The 16,212-nt window shown below is 40.2% G+C and overlaps 1 protein-coding gene across 1 annotated transcript in view; it reads right to left on the minus strand.

Annotated features, from left to right (window-relative positions):
- The window catches only part of MDN1 (MDN1, midasin homolog (yeast)), a 205,712-nt gene that overhangs the window by 104,015 nt on the left and 85,485 nt on the right, over positions 1-16,212 (minus strand). Inside the window, exons 17-28 of the mRNA XM_011941954.1 lie at positions 14,738-14,882; positions 14,174-14,270; positions 12,508-12,621; positions 10,380-10,527; positions 9,809-9,919; positions 7,754-7,905; positions 6,381-6,559; positions 5,584-5,792; positions 5,264-5,410; positions 3,410-3,551; positions 1,337-1,471; positions 1,118-1,256 (exon numbers count right to left, since the gene is read on the minus strand). Coding sequence (XP_011797344.1) covers positions 1,118-1,256; positions 1,337-1,471; positions 3,410-3,551; positions 5,264-5,410; positions 5,584-5,792; positions 6,381-6,559; positions 7,754-7,905; positions 9,809-9,919; positions 10,380-10,527; positions 12,508-12,621; positions 14,174-14,270; positions 14,738-14,882 — 1,718 coding nt within the window. The remainder of the gene's footprint in view (positions 1-1,117; positions 1,257-1,336; positions 1,472-3,409; positions 3,552-5,263; positions 5,411-5,583; positions 5,793-6,380; positions 6,560-7,753; positions 7,906-9,808; positions 9,920-10,379; positions 10,528-12,507; positions 12,622-14,173; positions 14,271-14,737; positions 14,883-16,212) is intronic.

The following is a 16,212-nucleotide window of genomic DNA, read 5'->3' on the forward strand; positions in this document are numbered from 1 at the left end:
GAGAAAAGAAATCTAATCCTTACAGACTTTATAGACTTTCAAGAGACACTAGTTTATCTGCTCTTCTCTATACACGTATAGAATGAATCTCACTGTTTAGAAGAACTAAACAGACAAAAACTGCCCTCAATGCAATGAAGCAAAAAATCATTCTTGCCAGGTACAGTGGCTCATGCCTGTAATCCCAACACTTTGGGAGGCCAAGGCAGGAGGATCACTTGGGCCCAGGAGTTCAAGACCAGTCTGGACAACACAGTGAGACTCCATCTTTTTTTTAAGGCAGGGCTTCACTCCTGTTGCCCAGGCTGGAGTGCAATGGCATGATATCAGTTCAGTGCAATCTCTGACTCCCAGGCTCAAGCGATTCTTCTACCTCAGCCTCCTGAGTAGCTAGGACTGCAGGCAGATACCAACACAACCAGCTAATTTTTATATTTTTAGTAGAGACGGGGTTTTGCCATGTTGCCCAGGCTGGTCTCGAACTCCTCAGCTCAAGTGATCCACCTGCCTCAGCCTCCCAAAGTTCCGTGATTGCAGGCATGAACCACCAAAACCAGCTGAGACTCTGACTTTACAAAAAAATTAAAAATTAGCCAAGGGTGGTGGTGCATGCCTGTAGTCCCAGCTACTTGGGAGGCTGAGCCAGGAAGATCACTTGAGTCCAGAAAGTCAAGGCTGCAGTGAGCCATATCACACCACTGCACTTCAGCCTGGACAACAGAGTGAGACCCCATCTCCAAAAATAATAATAATAAAGTCATTCTTTTCCATAAACAAAGAACTAGTCTGAAGGTAGAGGAAACTAAACAGTAACAGATCTCTTAGTTTCTTCTTGTTTTTTTTTAGAGTACATGTACAGAATGTGCAGGTTTGTTACATAGGTATACATGTGCCATGTTGGTTTGCTGCATCCATCAACTCGTCATTTACATTAGGTATTTCTCCTAATGCTATCCCTCCCCCAGACCCCCACCTGCTCTTAGTTTCTTCCTTAAAAAGAGAAAAAAGAAGAAGGAGGAAAGGGGGGATTAATACTTTCATGAGTTTTTCAGCAATAACTCACGTAATCCCATGGAATTGAAATGAACCCTCATGGGTCACGGTCACAGATCTTTACCCAGTGTCTCCAACCAGCAGCACAGGTTCGCCAAATTCCAATGCCCTTCCCACCAGCATCGCGAGTCTCCGCATGCCCTCAGTCCACACGATGTGGCCGAAGTTAAACTCCAATGTGGATATCTCAGTAGACAATTTACCTATCCAAGAAAAGATAAATATTTAGATTCTAATGAGTACAATTCAAATCATACTCCTCTAGGGATTTTGGCCTACTCACCCAGCAATTTTACAACATTTTCTTTGGAGAAAAGAGATTGAGGACACAATTTTTTCTTGAAATGTTTCTCAAGGACTTCTTGAATCACATCAACTTCCTCCTGCTTCCTGACTCGACCTGCCAGAAGCATGTAACCTGAGAGAAGGAGGAGGAAGAAGAGGAAAGGAATCGTCAAGTGTCTACTGGAAACACCAAGGGGCATTGAGAATATGGAACAAGAGCAACTCTCATACGCTGCTGGTGAGGTAGAAATCTGAAGAACTACATGGGAAAACTAGGAGAGCCTATTACAACTAACCATATACCTGCCCTATGCCTCAGCGATAGGACTTCTAGTATCCCGAAACACAAATGAACATGTGTGTGTCAAAAAAACATACACACGATGTTTAGAGAAGCTTTATTCATAACTAAAAAATTAAAATGATCCAGATGTCCATAACCAAGAGAATGGATAAACAAACTGTGGCATCTTCATACAGTGGATTACCATATAAAAAGAAAAAGGGGCCAGGCGCGGTGGCTCAAGCCTGTAATCCCAGCACTTTGGGAGGCCAAGACGGGCGGATCACGAGGTCAGGAGATTGAGACCATCCTGGCTAACACGGTGAAATCCCGTCTCTACTAAAAAATACAAAAAAACTAGCCGGGCGAGGTGGCGGTGCCTGTAGTCCCAGCTACTCAGGAGGCTGAGGCAGGAGAATGGCGGGAATCCGGGAGGCGGAGCTTGCAGTGAGCTGAGATCTGGCCACTGCACTCCAGCCTGGGCGACAGAGCGAGACTCTGTCTAAAAAAAAAAAGAAAAAAAAAAGAAAAAAGAATGAAGTCCTGATACACATAACAGCATGACTGAATCTCACATCAGGTTTAGTGAAACACCCAGAACCCAAAGAGTACATACTGCAGGATGTCAGCTAGGTGAAACTCAAGGACAGACAAAATTCTTTTCAATCAGATTAATAGTGATAATCAGACAGGAGTCAGTTAGTAGTGACAGCAGTCAGGGTAGTGGTTACCTCCACTGGCAAGAGACCTACTGAGTTACTGGAAATATTCTAAATCTTGGTCTAGGTGATGCTTTACATGGGAAAATGCTTTACTGTATGTTACATCTCAATAAAAAAGTTTTGCTGGGCACGGTGGCTAACTCTTGTAATCTCAGCACTTTGGGAGGCCGAGGTGGGTAGATCACAAGGTCAGGAGTTTAAGACCACTCTGGCCAACATGGTGAAACCCCACCTCTATTAAAAATACAAAAATTAGCCAGGCACGGTGGCGCATACCTATAATCCCAGCTACTCAGGAGGCTGAGGCAGGAGAACTGCTTGAATTAGGACCCGGAACCAGGAGGTGGAGGTTACAGTGAGCTGAGATCACGCCACTGCACTCCAGCCGGGGCTACAGAGGGAGACACTGTCTCAAAAAAAAAAAGTTTTTAAAAAAGTAAAAAAAGTATTCCTCTATGTAAATATTCTTTACAAGTAGAGAAAAAAAATCTCTTCTACTAGTTTTACATACTCTTCTTACTTATTAACTAGCCCATTAATCAATCATCAGCACTTTTCAAATCAGAAGATTCCAAAACACTTTGTATCCTATCACGAACAGTAACACATTTTCCCATGCATTAAAGGAAAACAACAAAATCTGAGTCTTGGGTTATATAAATTCTTTCTCTCAGAATGCCAACGTTTTCTGACAAATCAGCTTTCTGTAAGGCTAGTCTGTAAGGTACTAGCCAGACCACCTGTGGTGACACTGCAGAAAAATGGCCCACAAAGCTACCATCAACCATCTGCCTAAACTCCCAAAGAGGCTATGCCCATATCCTGACTCCCCCATGTGGCTACCTGAAGCAAAGAGTAAGAAAACCTTAGCAACCAGTCCTTATTAGCATGGAGGACTGCAGGAATAAGATCACTTACAAAAGCTGTTAGAACTGGAGGGAAACAGGCTCTCTGGAATACCTAGTCAAATGTATGTATCAATCACAATGTGAGGCAACATTTGTTCTAATAAAAAGTTTGACATTTAACATAACTATATCTTGAGAGCATTTGACTGAAAACACACCATCATTGGCTAAATGCTGTAGCCAGTCATACTCCTTCTCAGTCAGCTCAGCCAATCTGTATCTTTCAGCCCATCTGAACAGATCACGAAGGGTGATGAAGCCCTGCTTTCCAGCAAACACTGAAGAACTTCTGCGATACGACTGTTGAAGTATCAAAACAAATGAAAAGTGGCATTAGCTGCAATGCTTGGTAAGTTTGTAGTACAATGTATATAAAATTTGTAACAAATTTATGCTCTCATTAAAATGATTTCATTTCACTGAATAAGATTAATTTTTAATGCAAATAAGATGTAATATTCTGAAGAAAAATGTTCAAATTCATTTTTAAATTAATAATATAAAATGGAATTCCACATTTCTTATGCCACAAAGAAAAAAGATAATTAACAGTAATGCAAATGGGCCAGGAGCAGTGGCTCACACCTGTAATCCCAGCACTTTGGGAGGCCAAGCCGGGCGGATCATGAGGTCAGGAGATTGAGACCATCCTGGCCAATATGGTGAAATTCCCTCTTTACTAAAAATACAAAAAATTAACCAAGCGTGGTGGTGGTACACGCCTGTAGTCCCAGCTACTCAGGAGGCTGAGGCAGGGGAATCGCTTGAACCCGGGAGGCACAGGTCGCAGTGAGCCGAGATCACACCACTGCACTCCAGTCTGGCGACAAAGCAAGGCTCCATCTCAAAAAACAACCAAACAAAAAGTAATGCAAATGGTGGCAAAGATGCAGGAAGATTAGTGAAACAATGTGGAACCATAAATGATAGGAGTCTTCATTATGCTTAGCTTTCTAAAGAAGTTTGACAATGTATACTTTCTGGTAAAGAATACTTTTGGCTGGGCACAGAGGCTCATGCCTGTAATCCCAGCACTTTGAGAGGCCAAGGCGGGCAGATCACGAGGTCAGGAGATCGAGACCATCCTGGCTAACACGGTGAAACCCTGTCTCTACTAAAAATACAAAAAATTAGCCGGGCGTGGTGGTGGGCACCTGTAGTCCCAGCTACGTGGGAGGCTGAGGCAGGAGAATGGCGTGAACCCGGGAGGTGGAGCTTGCAGTGAGCTGAGATCGCACCACTGCACTCCAGCCTGGGTGACAGAGTGAGACTCCGTCTCAAAAAAAAAAATAATAATTTAACCCCATAAGATAAATGGAATTTGTAAAGATCAGCTGTAGCTTTGCAGTTGACTAGGGCGAGCCATAAAGAATTGATCTCTTTAATTATGTCCATTCAAGGACTATATCCATTTAAAAACCAAAACTGCAGTTTTCCCTAAACCAAATTCCATTCTAAACAAAATGCTTCAATATTATGAACAAATACAAAATTATCATCATATGTAAATATCAGAAAAATTTTATGTAAACATCAGAAAAAGTTGTTGATTGATAAAAAAAAAAACTAAAAATATATATTAGTGGGAAGCATTTAAAAGACCTCTACTTGAAGGCCAAGAACTGTGGTTCACACCTGTAATCCCAAAACTTTGGAAGACCAAGGTGGGTGGATCCCTTGAGCCCAGGAGTTTGAGACCAGCCTGGGCAACATGGCAAAACCTTGTCTCTACAAAAAAAAAAAAATGTAGCCTGGCATGGCGATGTATATCGGTCCCAGCTACTAAGGAGTGAGTAGTCAGAGATGGGAGGATCACCTGAGCCCAGGAGGTCGAGGCTGCAACGAGCTATGATTGTGCCACTACACTCCAGCCAGGACAGTCGTGTCTTACAAAAAAAAAAAATCTCTACTTGGAAAAATACATCAACAGACAGATTCTTTTTTCTAACAAAAGAAGCCATGAAATTTTGATCACCAACTATAATCAACACATTCCATTTGAAACTAAGTACCTGAAGATCCAACATGACTTTAACCAACTTGCTGCAATAAGAGGGTGGCAAACTACACCGCTTGTGCAAGATTGTTTCCAGCTCAGAGCTAGGTAACTCATCAAAGTGCAATTCCACAAACCGATTCCTGAAGGCTCTAGAAAGGACCTAGACAAAGCACAGAAAGAATACGGTAAAAGGTGCCTTTTAATTTCCAATATGGAGGTTCTGACATTCACTATAAAATATTAAAGGAGAGGTAAGAACATTTCATTCTTACTACGAAAAATCTACAATCTGATGTGGTAACAAATTAAAGGAAGGAGATAAATGCTACACACCTTTCTGCCTCCATAAAGTCCTGGGGGATTTTGGGTGGCAAAAAGCATAAACCGAGGGTGTGCTTTAACAACTTCCTGTGTTTCTGTTACGAGCAATTCACGGTTATCATCCAACAGCCTATTTAGTGCCTCTAACACATCCGTAGGGGCCAAATTTAATTCATCTAAAATAATCCAATAGCCTTTTCTCATAGCATCAATAAGAACACCTGGGAAGAAACAAATAGTGTATGTCCAAAGTTTTAAAATGTGTTATGTACAAATCAACAAATCCTAGGTTATCATTAAATTTCAAAGCAAATTACTTTCTGTAGCTAGTCTTGCCTCAAAACAAATTATGACACTGCAGATCAAGGAGGAACAATTTTCAATTAAAATAGTCCCTTTTTTCCCCACAGAAAAGAATCCAAGGCTGAAAATACCTCATGTTTCTTGTATAATCTTTCCCCTGCAGTCTAATTTCATTTCAGTCACCACATTCTGTTGTCTATTCCCAACCTCCTTTGGCTAACACTAACCCCATTATCTGAATCCCTAGAAAATAAAGCAGCAGTTCAACTCCCCTCTTGAAAATTTGGCCCTAGTCCTGTATACAGCCAGCAAGGTTAGTAGAACCTAAAGAAAGCCAGCAACTTATGCATCACCCCTTAACTATCTTAGCTCAGGCATCAAGAAAAGCTGGTTGTTACAGCAAAGGTCCATGTGCCTCTCAACTGGAAAGGATGAAGAATATTACTTAAGGAAATGTATGTGAAAGAATAAACACCTATGTTCATGGAATGGAATCTTAACCCTACCTTCTTTAAAGACAAGCTTCCCTGAGGAGTCAGATGTGTAACAACCAATGTACTCCTGGATATCCGTGTGTTCGTGATTGTTAATACGCACACAGTGGTTGCCAGTAGCTGCAGCCAGCCACTGGATCAGGCTTGTTTTACCAACTGATGTCTCTCCCTGAATCAGCACTGGATAGGTTCTGTAAAAGATTAGCCAATTAAGCAACTTAAAACAACAAAAACTTACAAAGCTGAGAAACCAGAACTGAGTATTGGTTTGTTTTGTTTGACACAGGGTTTCACTCTGTTACCCAGGCTGGAGTGTGGTGGCACAATCATAGCTCACTGCAGCCTCGACCTCCCAGGCTCAAGTGATCCTCCCACTTCAGCCTCTTGAGTAGCTGGGACTACAGACATGCACCGCGAGGACCAGCTAAAGTTTGTATTTTTTGCAGAGACAGAGTTTTGCCATGTTGCCCAGGCTGGTCTCAAAACCCTGGGCTCAAGTGATCCAACCGCCTTGGCCTCCCACAGTGCTGGGATTACAGGCATGAGCCACTGCACTTGGCCAGGTACTGTTTTTTGTTTGTTTGTTTGTTTTTTAAAGAATGACAACATCATTTAACAGCATCATTAAAAGAGCATTTTTTTTCTTTTTTACATTTCTGGAAATTGCAAGAAGCAAAGAACATTTTTATTCCTATACTCTGAGAAGTTTCTTTGTAAAAATTATTCCTCAAAAAGTACTAAGGAAAGCAATTTCAACTATGCTGGCAACATTTCTTTTTTTTTTTGAGATGGAGTCTCGCTCTGTCGCCCGGACTGGAGTGCAGTGGCCAGATCTCAGCTCACTGCAAGCTCCGCCTCCCGGGTTTACGCCATTCTCCTGCCTCAGCCTCCTGAGTAGCTGGGACTACAGGCGCCCGCCACCTCGCCCGGCTAGTTTTTGTATTTTTAGTAGAGACGGGGTTTCACCGTGTTAGCCAGGATGGTCTCGATCTCCTGACCTCGTGATCCGCCCGTCTCGGCCTCCCAAAGTGCTGGGATTACAGGCTTGAGGCACCGCGCCCGGCACTGGCAACATTTCTAAGAAACTGTAAGTAGAACTTTTACTCATTTACTGAATAGTTTGCGGTATTTATCAGTAAAATAACAAAAGACAACTTTAAAGATAGATAAAATCATCTGCATCCATAGTGCTCCCTCCAAAGCTGCACAACTAGAAACAATGTTTTCTACCAGGAAAAAGTTATAGTACTGACTTTTGTAAGTAACTGTTCAGTTGGCCAATGAATAAGAATAAAGCTCTTTGAAAGTTAAAGAAGTTAGACCAAAATGTAATCAATGCCTATGCTTGTATCAAGTTCAGGACAGCGAGAAAAAATCCCACACACCCTGCAGAAACAACTCGGACTATATCTCTCAGGTTCAGCTTCACAGAAGATGTCAGAATGTACGTCTCATCTATTGTAGGCTCCTTGTCTCCCACCGCAATCCAGTAACCTTCAACCTGGATAAGCCGACCTCCTTTTGGCTCTGGAATAGGCTGAAAGACACAGAAGTTCAAGGAATAACCCACAGTTGCGCATTCTTTCAGAGAAGAGCATAAAGCAGGAAAAGAGCTACTTGTTGAACAAGCTGTCTTGTTCTGCATACTTTCAACATTAAAACTCGGTGAAATACTAACATAAAATTATGAGAAATGACAACAAAATGGTGTTATATATTGGTTTTAAAAATGAAGTAGAGTAGGTGGGTTTGGAAAAAAAACTGAATCAAAACAAATTCCCAGGAGGTTTATGTATCAGTTTTCTTCTCTCACATTATCAAAATGCCCACTCCAAGTACTTTTAACAAAAACATGAATTTCATATAAATCATGTTCCCCTAAAAAGGGCCAGTGTTGTTGTAAGGAAGGAGGTTTTGCAGTATCACACTCTGGATTGCCTGGAATACATTAAAAATAAAACTGACTTTTCAGAGCAACTAGCCCATTAAGGATAATATCGTGGATAATGACATAACTTGCTGAGATATGGTTTAAGTTACTAGGCTTAGTAACTTAATTATACAAAATCCCATTTTTATAAGTAAAAGAATCGCTAAATGGTGGTCAAATCTGTAACTATGGAAAAGTACTCTTCTAGAGCATTTGGTCCCCAGATTTCAAGCTACACGTCTAGGCCCTGCTTTTAAGGCCTCCTCAGTTGAGTTGAGAAGCAACAGGGGGAGGGGAGGAAGGATCTTTTTAAGTTTCTATCACACCCTGAGGCACACACACAAAAAAAGACCAACTGGAAGAGACTGGTATTTGATTACAACAATGGTAAAAGCAAACCTGAGTTTTTTCTCAATGTTTTTACAATTTACCAAAAGTATTTACGCATGTGTTACTTGTATGATTTTTTAAAAGGCTGAGTCCAAAGAAACCCCAACTCCCAAGGGCTCTCTCTTCCTAATGAATAAGCAATCAACATGTAAACAAGCCAATTTACATGTTGATTGTGAGTCAGTTTCTCTCAGCCTCTTTCAGTCCCATGCTATTCTGTAATTTCCTGTCAAACCCAAAATGGCTATTGCTTATAATAGTGCCCACACTAATGCCCCCTCAAAAAAGGCCCAACCATCAATCAGAAGGTATAGATCATACCTAACTGTGTAGTTAAACTATGCAGATAGTGAAACTATGGTGTACCCATCCAGTGAAATGCTATGTGGCCCTTAGAAGGCATGTCACAATGAATTCTGGTACAAAAACAAAAATATACCCAAGATTCAGTTAGTTTAAAAAGGAAAGTTACAGAATATTCTTATGGGCCGAGCACGGTGACTCACGCCTATAATCCCAGCATTTTGAGAGGCCGAGGCAGACGGATTACGAGGTCAGGAGTTTGAGATCAGCCTGGTCAACAAGGTGAAACCCAGTCTCTACTAAAATTACAAATATTAGCTGGGCATAGTGGCATGTGCTTGTAATCCCATCTACTCGGGAGGCTGAGACAGGAGAATCACTTCAGCCAGGGAGGGGGAGAATGCCGTGAGCCGAGATTACACCACTGCACTCCAGCCTAGGCGACACAGCAAGACTCTATCTCCAAAAAAAAGAATATTCTTATGAGACAGTCCCACTTACATTAAATGCATATTACAATTTACCTCAATAAATCAACACATACATACCAAAATTCGGATATGTAAGAAAATAAAATACATGCATTATACAATTTTTCTGGAAACATTATCCACAGTATTTAAATATCCAAAGAGCATGCTTATTGGAAACCTGCACCACCTAAATGTACGTTTCTGTAATGTTTAAACTTTTTGCAACAGATTACCTTTATATTTAAAAAGTTATGTGAAAAAAAAACAACAAAAAACCAAACAGCTGAAAATTTGGTAATTCAGCCTCCCAAGTATAACAAGTCAAAAATAACAAAAGAACACACCTGCTTCAGCAGACTCTTGACATTGCCAGAGACGATGTGTTGACAGATGAGCTTCTGAACTATTGGGTGTGATGCCCTGTCAAGCTGTGTTAAGAAACCCAAACAAAAACCCTAGAAAGAAAACACAAATATGCATAATGCTAAGTAACCTTCTGCAATACAACCAAACTTATTTCCAGAACAAAATTTAACGTCTTGGGTGATGCTGCTTCCCAACTTTTAAATATAGTAAGGTGGTAGATAAAGGGAGGGGTAGGCCAGGCACGATGGTTCACGTCTGTAATCTCAGCACTTTGGGAGGCCAAGGCAGGAGGACAGCTTGAGCCCAGGAGTTTGAGACCAGAGTGGGAACACAGTGACACCCTATCTTTATGTATAATTAAAAATAAAAATTTTAAAATAAAAAGTTAAATATTTAATATAAAAAGACAGGGTAGATCTGGTATGAGGTATTCTGGGCTGATCTGACTAACTGGAAAGCACAGGCAATCTGGCATATGCATCCCTATTCCTTCCTTCCTATGAACCCATCCAGCAAGCTCATATCCTGTCAAAGAGACTTCAGAAAGACCTCATAGAGTGAGCGCTGAATGTTGCCACATGGATTGGAGGCTGCAAATCGCAGGGCCCGGCACAGAGTTCGAAGGCTGTAGTGAGGTCTGTGGCCAGTGCCATCCACCAATTTGGTCCCCGATTCTTTCCGCAAAGCTGTGTAGAAGCTACAAATAGAATAAAGGTCAGGCAATTTTATTTACTAATAAGTATCCATTATTATCAATTCTCTACAGAAAACCCAAAGGACATTTTTTAGATCAGAAATGGTCATGCTTGCATACAACTTCCTAGGGCATGCATCAAAATATCTTAGTCTCTTTTAAATCTACTTTTCATGTACTCAGAGCTATCTTTCAAAATAAAAAAAAAATGAACACCTATTTCCTTTGGGAAACTGGAAAGTACAATGTGCAATTCCTCTAGCAAAAAGGTACTGATAAAGAGAGGTGAGAAGCTTCTGTGTTCCACAGTCTGTTCAAGCTTAAGAGGCAAACAAAGTTCCTGTGCAATCTAAAATGGGGATGAATAAAGATGGCAAACAATGCATGGTGTTTTGAAAGGCTACAAATATGGCTATAATCAGTACTGACAAAACATTAAAAAGCAGGAGGATACGATGACCACTACTATTGTCACTACCACACTTTAGAAATCCAAATGATGACAGGATGGGAAAAGTTTCAGACTGAAACATGAATATCTTGCACTTCGTGAAATTCATGATCAATTAGCACCACAAGATCAAATGTAACCAAGTGTGCATGCATCACAGATGAAATCCAAGTTCCTGCCCAAATGGGTGTTGTCTTACCTCTTTGCTATCTAAAAAAATATTTTTTCTTTTGTAGAAAGAATCTATGTTTTGGAACTGAGTATTTAATATATGGAATATATACTACTTGTACTATCAGTATTTTATAAGTACCTCATTTTATCTCTTTATCTACCTCTTTAGATAAAATCAGGCACTTATAGAAGTTTACCTTTAGCATCTGGAATCTTAACTATACATATTTACACTTTTGTCCAAATATTCCTGGCTAACAAAAAGTATTCCAATTTAGGGTGTGGTGTGGTAAACCATTCTGAAGCATTCTAAACACACGCCTCATTGACTAAAATATTTAATATAGGATTTCAAGACCAGGTGCTGTAGCTCATCCCTGTAATTCCAGCACTTTGGGAGGCTAAGGCTGGCAGATCACTTGAGGCCAGGGGTTCAAGACCAGCCTGCACAACAAAGCAAAGCTCCTGTATCCAAAAAAAAAATAGAGCTCCAAGTCGTCATTTTCTTACATCCTACTCAGTGTTATATGTAATTTTTTTCACTTATCACAATCTAAAATTAAAGTATATGACTTCTCTAGAATTAAAGCTCAATGAGAAGAACCAGGATTTTGTCTGCCTTACTCATAGCTATATCCCTAGCACCAGGGCACTCAATAAGTATTTGTATTAAGGAAGAGAAAAAATACACAAATATATAGTAAAACATTAATATCACCCTATTTCAATCCTTTTACATGTTGTATTTCTTTCTGGAGAACACACAGTTAAGTTAGTGGCCCAGAATGACACAATTAGTTTCTCATAGAACCAATACTAGAATTGAGGTTACCTGACACAAAATATTGCACATTGTCCATATGGCATACAAAAACAGGAATAAGTCTCAAATTAAAGCACCAAGCCACACAACTACTCTATTATTTATTAGGCTAAGTTTCCATTAATTCCAAACCTGACACAATTATATTAACCCTTTTCTCCTTATATCCCACGTAGCTACTACAAATATTGCAAATAGAAAAGTAACCTTCTTCAAGACAGGTCAAAACGCAAGCCATGTACATCTCCAAGAATTCAAACTCTCAGCTATGAATGTACAAGTAATCAGGAGAGCATTATCTGATAGTTTATATCTTCTCCTAAGTAGTGATTCATAGCTTTCTATGTAATTTCCTCAGAAAAACCTGAAGGAGTTCATACCAGGTTCCAACTTTACCAGAGAATCTAAATAATAATCCTGCTATCAGTTTTCACAGGTTAGAAGTAAAAAAGAATACATATTTGTGTGTGTGCACGAGTCACACATTTTCATGTTCAGAGAAAGAGTTTATAAAGACATACCAAAGGGAACCTACTTTATGATTCCTTGCACTGTATTCTTGTTCACACTCAATCCTTTCAGATAATCTACAATAAGAACCTGTAAGTCTTCTTTGCTTTCCAATTCTTCTACATAAAGTTCTGTGAACCTGTAAAACAATACATAATAAACACATTTTAGGAAGTTAATACAATTACGTTGACAACAGAAAAACATGAAACAGAAGAAGCTATGTCAGCTTATTTTAACTGCTTATAGTATAAAATGTCTTTCAACCTGAGATAGAAACTGATCATAATTAAAGGACAATGTAACCATTACCAAAAATATACCATTATTGCTTCTTCTATACAATAAGTCTTCTATGTATAGTCCTTACAAGAAGAAAAAGACACAAAAATAAGAATTAATTATCCTCATTTTCAGGTGTTTATCATAACCAAGTTTGTTTAAAAACTAAGTGCAATAAAAAGCCCCTCAATATCAAAAACAAAATGGTTGAAGAGAAAACTACTTTAATGTAGTTTCTAAAGCTTCCCTAAGAAGCTTTTATTACTTTATAATGAAAAGACAGGATCTAATAAAGTTACTATTTTAAAACTCAAAATGAAGTAAACACTTACCAATAATAAATCTGGTCATTTATTTTTTCCCAAATGTTACATACATAAAACACCAACAACTAAGTACTTTGTTCATGTCAGTGCTTATTGGTGAAAAATAAAAGAAACTTAAAAGGCCTTTTCAAATTATTAGCCTCATCCAAAGAGGACTGTGTTCCTAAAATGTACGTATACTGGTGTATGTTTTCCTGTTATATTGTGTTATGAAATTTTTCTAATCGCCAAAAGATTATCTGAGGAAGGAAAGATTTTTATTTTCAACAATATCCACTGTCAAACTAACACAAAGGGAAAAATTCTCCAGTGTTCTGAAGATTCCCATATGCCTACCACCTACAGAAAGTAGAGGAATATGACAAATAAGGTAATAAAGATTCCTTTATCAGAGGCAATTTCAAGCATTGCTCTAAAGTTTGGTTACATTAATATTACCAATCTATAAATAAAGAGAATCTTAAAAGGAAGTCTTGGTAATCCCAGCACTGTGGGAAGTCGAGACAGACAAATCGCTTGAGCCCAGTTAGAAACCAGACTAGGCAACATGGCGAAATCCCATCTCTGCTAAAAATACAAAAAATTGAGGCTGGGCGCAGTGGCTCACACCTGTAATCCCAGCACTTTGGGAGGCTGAGGCGGGCGGATCACAAGGTCAGGAGTTCGAGACCAGCCTGGCCAACAGAGTGAAACCCCGTGTCTACTAAAAAAAAAAAAAATAGAGAAATTAGCCAGGCATGGTGGCGCATGCCTGTAGTCCCAGCTACTCGGGAGGCTGAAGCAGGAGAATCACTTGAACCCAGGAGGTGGAGGTTGTGGTGAGCCAAAATCACATCACTGCACTCCAGCCTGGGCAACAGAGCAAGACTCTGTCTCAGAAAAAAAAGAAAAAAAAAAAAAATAGCTGGGGGTGGTGGCACGCGCCCATAATCCTGGCTATTCAGGAGTCTGAGGTGGGAGGTGGGAGGACCGCTCGAACCAGGGACTTGCAGTGAGCCAAGATCACACCACTGCACTCCAACCTAGGCAACAGAGCAAGAACCTGTTGCAAAAAAAGAAAGTCTCCAAGAACCAACCCCTCACCTGTTTCTTATTCCTGGTGGGAGATTTCTTTTGCCTACATCAGTTGCTGGATTCATGCAGGCAAATAAACGGAAGTCAGGATGCCGAACCAGTGGCTCTGTTAAGAGAAAATTATAAATTTTCAACAAAGGTATGATTATCTAATTCCACAGAACCCCCTAGAGCCAGCCAGCCTGATGCTGGCTACTCACACCATCCTTGTCTTTTCTGAAACTCCCCTGAAATAACTTTCCAGACCTATGTATTCAATCTAATCTTATACTGCAGTCTTTTGCGGTATGTTTATTCACTGTTACTTATCTTTTACCAACCATTCACTTGTTATTTTATAAGTGTGTCTATTATCCACAACTCAAACACCTTGTGAAATTATACTATTCTTCTTTGTATTCCCCATACCACCCAACAACAGCTCAATGCACTTTGCAGAAAATTAATATCTAAAGAATGAACAAATTCCATTGGGAGGCCCACGTCATCCTTCTAACCAAAAAAAAATCTCACTCTAAAGTGGCTGTAGGGCTGGACACCAAGTCAAATCCCAAGGGACTCAAGTGCTACTACCTGTGTCTCCTCGATCCAGCAACACCAGGGATCCAGAGGATCCTTCAAGCAAACCACTCAGACATTCTAGTATTTCTGGAGCAGCCAAGTTAATCTCATCCAACAAGATCCACTCTCCTTTCTTTACAGCCTGAGCTAATGTACCCTAGAAAAAGATAAAATAAAATGTTAAGAACGTGTCAAATAAAGGCATACTTGCCAAGAATAGTTATGCAAGCAGGGTTAGAAATAGAGGCATAGGCCCATCAAGGTATAGGCCCATCAAGTAGGAAAGATTTCCTATACCTTAACTGCCCACTGGCTGACAGCAAATAGGTAGAGTTAAGGCCAAGTTAATTTTTTAAATGTCCAAAAGGGTCAAGGGAATATCTTTGAACCTAACAGAGAGATGCAATAAACTAAATCCTCTCATTATGTGGATGGTCAGATAAATACCTTACATTGTAGTCAGGTGTTCAAAGGCACCCAAGTGGCTATTAAAACTCAAAATAAATACAGGGTCAGGCTATACCAAGATTAGACAAATATCTAAATCCCAGAGTGTTTAGTGATTGTCATACACAGCCTTTCACACCTGCTGAAAATCAAAATGCATCATCCTTTGACTTTAGTACACTGGTGTTATCTCTTCCAATTCTATTTCCTAGAGCGATACAAACAAATCTAATAATCTACTCAGTTGACACATCAGAAACTATTTTACTATTAAGCTGCTTTATGCTTTTGTTTTCATGCTCATCCTAACAAAGAATCTACTACAAATTTAACTGAAAAACATAAAACAGAACAAATATATTAACTCCAGGATATTACTAAGTCATAAAACATAAGCCTTGTTTTGAGAACACAACAATTTAATTGGTTTTAGAAATAATCCTATTAAAAATAATTCTGGGCTGGGCATGGTGGCTCAAGTCTGTAACCCCAGCACTTTGGGAGGCTGAGGCGGGCGGGTCACTGGAGGTCAGGAGTTCAACACCAGCCTGACCAACATAGTGAAACCCCATCTCTGCTAAAAAATACAAAAATTAGCCAGACGTGGTGGCACACACCCTTAATCCCAGCTACTCAGGAGGCTGAAGAAGGAGAAACGCTTGAACCTGGGAGGCGGAGGTTGCAGTGAGCCCAGACCATGCCATTGCACTCCAGCCTGGGTGACAAAAGCAAAGCTCTGTCTCAGGAAAAAAAAAAAGGAATAGTTCTGGGGCCAGGGTCAGTGGCTCATGCCTGTAATTCCAGCACTCTGGGAGGCTAAGGTGGGTGGATCACCTGAGGTCAGGAGTTCAAGACCAGGCTGGCCAACATGGCAAAACTCCATCTCTACTAAAAATACAAAAATTAGCTGAGCATGGTGGTGCACACCTGTAATCCCCAGCTACTCTGGAGGCTGAGGCAGGAGAATTGCTTCAACCCAGGAGGCAGAGGTTGCAGTGAGTCAAGATCGCGCCACTGCACTCCAGCCTGGGTGACAGAGT

The sequence above is a fragment of the Colobus angolensis genome, unplaced genomic scaffold (genome assembly GCF_000951035.1).
Source record: "Colobus angolensis palliatus isolate OR3802 unplaced genomic scaffold, Cang.pa_1.0 Scaffold203, whole genome shotgun sequence".
NCBI lineage: Eukaryota > Metazoa > Chordata > Mammalia > Primates > Cercopithecidae > Colobus > Colobus angolensis.